General features: G+C 39.3%; 1 protein-coding gene across 1 annotated transcript; it reads left to right on the top strand.

Annotated features, from left to right (window-relative positions):
* The first annotated feature begins 237 nt into the window (after nt 1–237).
* LOC119746262 (ovomucoid-like) lies at nt 238–2,658 on the top strand. Its single transcript, XM_038223100.1, has 3 exons — nt 238–445; nt 777–829; nt 2,096–2,658. The coding sequence occupies exons 1-3, from the start codon at nt 412–414 to the stop codon at nt 2,294–2,296; spliced, it is 288 nt and encodes a 95-aa protein (XP_038079028.1). The 5' UTR covers nt 238–411; the 3' UTR covers nt 2,297–2,658.
* Nucleotides 2,659–8,483: the final 5,825 nt, after the last annotated feature.

Raw genomic sequence — 8,483 nt, forward strand, 5'->3', positions numbered from 1 at the left:
AATCTTACCCGGGAGAGCCAACCACCTGTCTTTTAATTTGTGAGAAGAGTGAAAATAATCGATTTCAAGAGTTTTCCCATATTCAGTATACCGAATGTGATATTGGCAAAGCGGTCGTCTTACGATTTATGTCAGATCAGACAAGACATAGGCGGCAAATGATTCCTTGAGAACTGTATCTGTTATATGCGCATTAGTCAAAAGTGATGTTTGGTATTGACCTACAGGTACAGGCCAGTACAAGTTAGATATGACTATGGTTTACTATTCATAGTCTCCCTTCAAAGTATGTTCACACGTCTGATTACTATAAAAAGGAGGTAGCTTTGGCTGTTGGTAGCACAGCGACGGTAGTTTTCATACATTTTACAAACTGTAGACGACAGCTGCCTGATTAATTGTCGATTCAACATGCGTCACTTCATTCCGATTGTCTGCATTACAGGTAGGCATATGTCTTCTAATTTTTAAAATATATAGGGTGTAGGTAGCAAAACATATCAGTTCAACTTTGCACAAGCTTTGCACACGTGAAGAAAGCTGGGAAAAGTCAACAGCGTACGAAGCAAAGTAACCCTCTTACGATTTTGAACGGTAAAAACGAAAATTCGGCGCCTACTTTTTTCTGAAACACTTGTTTTGCTACGTTGTAATCTGCGTAGAGTCTTAGGCCTACTGGTTAGGATTCTGCAAATCAAATAAAATGTATCTGTTTTTTTGTGTGCTTTATTACGAAAACAGTATAGCGATCTGTCATGTCGTTATTATTCTTACAGCGTTGTTGCTGAGCGGTGTCTGCGATGCGGAAAGCCCACCGGGACCTATCACGGTAAATAAACAAAAAAATAATCATGCCATCAGGTTGATTTCAGTGGCAAAATGTTCATCGATCTGTCGATAAATTTGATATAAAGTTTTGTCTTGTTTAATACCCGGCAGGTAGGCTGAATGTATGGTGCCGGTTTAGTACGGCAGATAGGTGATGGGATTGTGCCTTTGATGATACAAGCATAGCCATTGTCACACAGCTAGAGTATATGCCACGAGAATGGTATTCGGCTTTAGGCCATCACAACTTTGTCCTTCGAAAAGAAATAATGGCTAGAATAATAAGCAATGGCAGCCATTGTTAAAAGTTTGAACATTGTTTGTATTCTACCTATATTTTTTTTTAAAAAGGTAAATATGCCAAGACCCTATTACACATATTCTGAATGCGTACCAAGTGCCATGCTTGAATCATCAAAAGCAAAATTCCCCCATATATTATCCCTATCTGAGTAAGTTGGTAGGTCGATTTAAACGATACTCGATATAGACCTAACAATCGTTGAATCCAAAGTATTCTGAATTTACAGGGGGAAAAAACGGTATCAGAAATCCATTTCTTTTTCATCCATTATAATTTTGTTTGGCGGAGGTTACGGGCAAACAGGGTTGCAGTCCAGTCCATCCACAGACAAGTAGGCCTGCAGTCAATTACAATCAGTCCGGTGAACAATAGCATTGGAATGTTTTTAGTCACTGTTCATTAATAGCCACTGTTACAACTGATAATGTAGTAACCAACAGATAATGTATCACCAACCTATAATGTAACAACAATGGACCGATTCAGTAAGCACCGCCCCATGGTGTAACTTCTGACCAATCACAGTCGTGTTTTATGTCCGACGTGCGTGCACTAAAGTCCGACATGCGTGCACGCGCGTATGATGCGCGCGGAAAGAAAATGCAGTGTGACATTGGAGAGAAGCACGTGTTAATTTGCCCACGTGCGCAATGGGCGGAGCTTACTGGATCGGTCCATTGTCCGATATTGTATCACCAACCGATAATGTAACAGCAATTGACCGATATTGTATCACTAATCGATAATGTAACAAAATTGACTGATGGTATAGTATATGTTACTATAAGTGGACACTATCAGTCAATTTTGTGTTACATTATAATTATCGGTTGGTAATACGTTATCCGTTGGTTATTACATTACCAGTTGTAACAGCCCCTTTTTAGGACTTGGCTTTACTTTGATCCGAGATTTTTTGTTTTATTTACACACATATTTTTTTGTCTTTCTTCTCCATCTAAGCTCCCTCCCTTCTGTTCGAAGTTTACCCCTCCGACCTGCTCCCGATTATTCGCGCCTGTGTGTGCCACCACCGGAGATACCTACTCAAACCTCTGCGTGATGTGTACCGCGATGTGGCGTGGGGATCTGTCCCCTCTAACTTCGTACGTGGAGGGTCGTTGCTCGGACGATCCTAACCTCCCTGGCCCTGGCCCACGATAGAGTACAGGTCACCATGTATTCGACGAGGCTGGACACTAATCTGACGGTTGATAAGATGGGTTTTCTTTATTTATTAATGATATGCAAATTAGCATGTCTTTGATCAATCTCAGTCAAGCTTTATTCTGTTGATGGCGAGATTTGTGTATTCGTCGACATCTTTTGTTTTTTTCTTTTATTTTTTAAATTAAATTCAGTTTCAGTTTCAGGATTTACGTTACCGTTACACGCATGCTTGAATGTTAGTAATACAGGTAATTGACCTATCGCGGTAGAATCGCGTTAGAATCGCGTCAACGCAGCTTGTGAAATATTGTCAAATTACACGATTTACAAATAAACACGGAACGCGCAAAAGTTAGTGAACGAAAAATCCCTAAGGTTGTCTAAGGGGCGTGGCTAACTCGCAAACGACGATAGGTCAATGGACCAATCCAGTAAGCCCCGCCCACTGCGCTCTTGGCAAATTACACGTGCTCCTCTCCAATGCCACAATGCATTTTCCTGCCGCGCGCATCATACGCGCGTGCACGCATGTTGGACTTTTGTGCACGCATGTCGGACATAAATCACGGCTGTGATTGGTCAGAATACCATGGGGCGGTGCTTACTGGATCGGTCCATTTCGAAGGCTAGTGATTAAACGAGAATGTTCAAGAGACATACATAGTCTGGCTGCAAGACATGGTTGTGGATTTTATTTCCTACAGCCGGTCACTGACAAGCGTGGTTTAAGCCACTGCGGTGGAGGTCGTTATCAATAAGATGAAACAAATCCAGTCTTTGGGAATTTTGGTAGCCCTACCCAGAAAATTCCGAGCACACGTCAAGCGCGTGCATTAACTAGAATACAGCTCGCGTGATATGAGGTACGCTCGGATTTCTTTTGGTAGTAGTGCTGTCGAAATTCTTACATACACAGTATAAAATTTAGGCTTTGCATGGTGGAGAATCGGTGTCGTTTCGGTTTGCGGTAACACCATGTGGTAAAAACTACTGCTTAGAAGATATTTAGTTCTACATATTATCAACTTTCGCAATGTGGTTTTAGTTCTGATAAGAACAGTCCTGCTTAAAGTTAAGGAGATCAAAGACTAGTTCTTTTAGAACTTAAAGCAGGACTTTTCGTATCAGAACTAAAACTACTTAGCGAAAGTTGATAATATAATAAGCAGGACAAGTTATTTTTAGAACTAAATATCTTTTAAGCAGTAGGCCTAGTTATTACCACATGGTGTTACCGCAAACCAAAACGATAACATACACAATATTTTTTTCCATTAACACGTTGTCGGACTGTGAACAGTCGATTTATTCTAAATGTATTAATTAACGAATAAAAAAATGAATAGCAGCGCTAATAAGCTAATATTCTGATAAACCACTTTGGTATTACGCAAATACATGTCAGGATGATTTTCAATTAAGACTAAACAGAAGAATTTACATTATGCCAACTGAAAAAAAGCCTTTCTGTGCGAATCTATCCAAACAAAAATCATTTCAATCACAAAAACAGTTCGCGACAAATGCAACTTACATTTATTTTCAGACTTTGATCTTTTCCCCTTTATTTGGAAGCCTTCTGCATTTAATGACTTCTTTCATTGCTAATTTCTTGTTTTTGTTTAGCAAATTGATTCACATTTGTTCATTTTGTCCTCCATCAATTGATTTGTTTGATTAGATTCACATAATAAATTGGTAAATTTACAAAAACTAAAGAATTTAAACAATGTCTTGGAAGACTAAAGTCTTTCTTTTCATGCAGATGCTTTGGCGAATCCATTGAAACAGCCAATTAATGCAAGCGATTAGGCTTACAATCTGACTGAGACTTGTCAGGTTTCATTTTAAGCTACGCGCCAGTAGCAAGTGACTGCCTGGGAAGACGTCAATCTAAATCTTGACTGTTCGAATGGCGGCCTCGTGCTGGAGGTAGTCAAGCCGTAATATTGTCGGTAAGATAGCACCGGACGCTTGGTGGCAGCAGACATGCTTATCGCCACCAAAAATGGCAATAAATTGAAACGATTTTTGTTTCTGTATGTTACTATGGGACACTGCGACGGAGCAGTTAAACATTTTTGTTATAAACAAGATAAAAGCTTGATCACCGGCTCAGGCTGCCATCAATGGATAGACGACCAAGGAAAACAACTGTGACGGTAAAAAAAATAGAAATATCGTCTAAAATTGCTTTTTTAGTTACAAAACAAGAAATGATCGTCAAATCTAACTGTGCCATGAGTGAACAGACGATTTCTTATTGATTTCAAAATATTTCTATTAAAACATTTGTTAATATGGGCTCGAAATTTTTTTTGTGCTCAGGCAAATTTTGTGCTTAAGCAGCTCTTTGAAATTGGTCCCGTGGTATGCCAAAACGACGCTCAAGAAGTCGTTCCGATAACGTCTGTTGTCAAGTCGTGCGTCTCAGGCTGAGCAATGTCTTCTTGTGATCGGGAGGCTACATCGCGACAGTGTGACAAGCGCCTTAAACTTGAGTAAAATTTATCGACGTTCAGGAAGAATTGCCTTCAGAGTTTATGCAGTTGCAACCTCGTCCCCAGGGTGTCGAACAGTACGCGCCCATCACTACCTGCTTTCTGACCCTGGTATTGGGTCATTTGCATGTGCAAGATTTTTGAACACGTATGCAGATGAGGAACAGTCTGGTGCCTGGATGTGCGTTATACTAGCGTTTGTTTCGGTGTCTGGGGTAAAAACAGAGTCAATTCGTCGCAGCGTGAGCACGGCGTGAGTTACGAAAACACGATTTTGTAATATCAACTGTTACGATCTTTTCGAGACAACATGCAGTATCATATGCATATCTCACATTAATATGGGCAAATTAGAAAGGAAATTAGTATTTTCGAGAAGGCGTGGACGAATGATCGCGAAAACATGTACTTCACGTTGTGAATAATAGCACAAGTACACGATAAAAATCCATTACTATCCAATTGCGGTATCGTATCAGGATACAGGAAGAAAGTTTCCTATCCAGTTTACTATTGGAAAGTTTACTATTGGAAACGAGGTTGGAAATAAAGTGAGCTTTGGGGACGAGGTTGATGCAGTTGGTATACGTTGACTAACAAACTGGACAAATATTAACCAAATTTAAGATCCATGATTACCATCCAGCCTAAGCGCATTTTTATAACTTTGGCCTCGTCTTAGTGACAGACGTATAGTGAATAAATACATGTGGGGAATCTTGGAACGTATTGAAATTAGATAGAATGCACATTTATTTCTTAATTTTTTTATTTCGATGACTTCAGACCATCGATCCAATCCATGAATTAAGCCTCATTGACTTTAGGGTGTCAATAACCTGAGTAATTGGCAGGCTCATTAAATTTTGTAAACTATGTATTTTATTGCAGTTCTTGGGAAAATTTCACTTAATTATATATGTTTATGGCTTACGATCCCATCCTTGGGCAAGCCACATGTACAGAGGTCTGTTTATTTGAACCACGTACAATAATGTACGCTAAATTGTTTTTGATGTTCCAGTATACGGCTGAACAAAGATCAACGCTCATCACTTTGCCAATAAAATTAAATTTTTAAACATTTATTTTGAATCCCCTGCTTTATTAAATAGAAGCCCAGCAATCGCGGAGCCAGGAAACCGCGCCTAATTTAATAATAATAATAATAGTGGCATCTTATTAAGCGCAAACAGGTCCATCACTCGGTGACGCTCATGGCGCTATACAAAGAGTAAGTACAAACTACACAAATTATAATTGACAAAATTATAAATGACAAAACTACAAATTAGAAATGCTAGGTCCAAGACATATGAATTGCAAGGTGCAAGCCGAAGAGGAGATTAGAGTGTGAACAGGTAGGTTTTGAGTTCTTGTTTGAAGGAGATCGAAGAGGGAGCTTGACGGATAGAGAGGGGTAGACTGCTCCAGAGAGTGGGGCCTGCGTGAGAGAAGCTGTGGTCACCTCAAGAGTGTCGGGATCGAGGAACTTGAAGAAGGGAGGAGTCTCTCAGGTTCGGCTCTGATACATTGCTTACCTATGGCCGCCACGCAGACCAGCAGAGTACAGTGATTCATCCTCGGCAGCTAGAGTTTCTTACTTTCAGCGAGTAGTTTGATGGAGGTGTCCCTGTCAGTACAGAGTGAGTAAAAAAAAGAGCCCCAAATGTCGGGACCATTGTTTTAGTGTAGTTCTGCATGTAGCACTGTTAAAATCTAGGATATGAAAGCCCAATTCATAAGCTTTTTTTTTTAGTACAGGAATTTTTTTTTTTTTAAACCCATGTACTTTTCAAGATTTTAAACACAACCGCCGTTTTGGGGTTCTGTCCACGGATCCCAAAAAAAAGGTTAGTCAGCAAAACGATAACAAATCACATAGGTATGTGTGTGAATTGTTTTCGTTTTGCTGAAAGAACGCACACCTTTTTTTGTGATCCGTGGACAGAACTTTAAATCGGTGGTTGTGTTTAAAGCTCCGTAACTTAAAAAGTACATAAGTGATGTGAATGATTCTTGTACTGAAAGAAAGCTTATGAATTGGGCTTTCATATGCTAGCTTTTTAAAGTGCTACATGCAGTACTTCACTAACACAATGGTCCCGACGGTTGGGTTTCGGGTTGGGTTTTTTTTTTTTTACTAACCCTGTATAATAACAACGAATCTTTACGATGTGGCAAGAAGTTACTAATTTGGAGTTTCTGAGGTTTTGTAAAAGAGTCCACTTTTATCTATCACTCGACGGTCGTTTAGCCATGACCTAGTTCACGTGGAGAGTTTGCAGAATACACGGCCATGATGTATTAGAATTAATCCATAGATGGGATCGAAGGATAGGAGTGAAAGTCATCAAAATTTGTAATTAAGAGAAATTCGCAAAGGACTGCAATAAAACACATCCCAAACATCTGACACTGGATTAAAAGTAGCGCTTTCACAAAGCTCATGGCAAATGTTCTGTTTAGACTGCCACTGCAGCCCATCACCAAGTTTTTCTCCGCGGTTTACACAAGACACTGTTGCTTAAGAGAATAAGAATATTTCGTTTAAATCTTCTGTCTAGTTTGTCTATTTTTAATGATAAATCATCAGGTCACAATTCAATTAAATGCGTCACTTAATTTTTGAGATATCGTGTCGACATGGACTATAGTTTCTGTGCAAAAGTGAGGCAAATGTTCTGTTTAGACTGCGACTGCAGCCCATCGCCAAGTTTTTCTCCGTGTTGACCCAAGATACCGTTGATGGAGAGAAAGAGAATACTTCTTTAAATCTTCTGTCTAGTTTGTCTACCTTAAATGATAAATCATCAGGTCACAATTCAATTAAATGCGTCACTTAATTTTTGAGATAGCGTGTCGACATGGACTATAGTTTCTGTGCAAAAGTGAGGCAAATATTCGGTTTAGACTGCGACTGCAGCCCATCGCCAAGTTTTTCTTCGTGTTGACCCAAGACACCGTTGATGGAGAGAAAAACAATATTTCGTTTAAATCTTCTGTCTAGTTTGTCTATTTTTAATGATGAATCATCAGGTCACAATTCAATTAAATGCGTCACTTAATGCAGGCTACGCACGATACGGACTTACACTTAGCGCTAGGCAATAAAAATGCAAACCATTCAAGTTTATACAGACTATGTATGTCTGGCACAAATCCAAGTTATTGTCTAGCACTAAATGCACGGTCCATGCTCTTAGTGTGTGTAGACAGAAACCAAAAACCTGATATATAAGACTAATTACCCCTGGCGATTATACGTTCTGCACTGCCATATGTTAAGCGCGTGTAGACTTAATCCATGGATTGGATCGAAGGATTTGAGTACAAGTTATCGAAATTTATAAATAAGGGACATTTACATAGTTAACACAACTTTAATATACATCCTAACGCTCTGATGATGGTTGTCCACAGGCGATGTGGTTGTCCACACAGATGTTGCTGCTCGTTCAGAGATTCCCCCACAACCTTCACACGCGTCATTTTGTCGTGTAGAAAATAGAACTAAATGTGGATCGATTTTAAACAAAAATGTTTGGTTGCTTTATTTGGAGGGAAATACATTACTTTTTTTTTCTAAGGATAAGCAATTATATATATTTTCACAGACAGAAAATCGTTCATGAAAACTTTTCGAAGTCGTCTAATGAATGTACCTTGACAGAGAGTAC

Source organism: Patiria miniata, unplaced genomic scaffold, assembly GCF_015706575.1.
Source record: "Patiria miniata isolate m_02_andy unplaced genomic scaffold, ASM1570657v1 HiC_scaffold_7, whole genome shotgun sequence".
Lineage (NCBI taxonomy): Eukaryota > Metazoa > Echinodermata > Asteroidea > Valvatida > Asterinidae > Patiria > Patiria miniata.

Excerpts from the sequence above, each read along its gene's own strand:
- LOC119746262 (XM_038223100.1), top strand. The coding sequence starts at position 412 with ATGCGTCACTTCATTCCGATTGTCTGCATTACAG. Across the intron at positions 446-776 it reads TCCGATTGTCTGCATTACAG|CGTTGTTGCTGAGCGGTGTC; the intron begins GTAGGCATATGT and ends TTATTCTTACAG. Across the intron at positions 830-2,095 it reads GCCCACCGGGACCTATCACG|CTCCCTCCCTTCTGTTCGAA; the intron begins GTAAATAAACAA and ends TCTCCATCTAAG.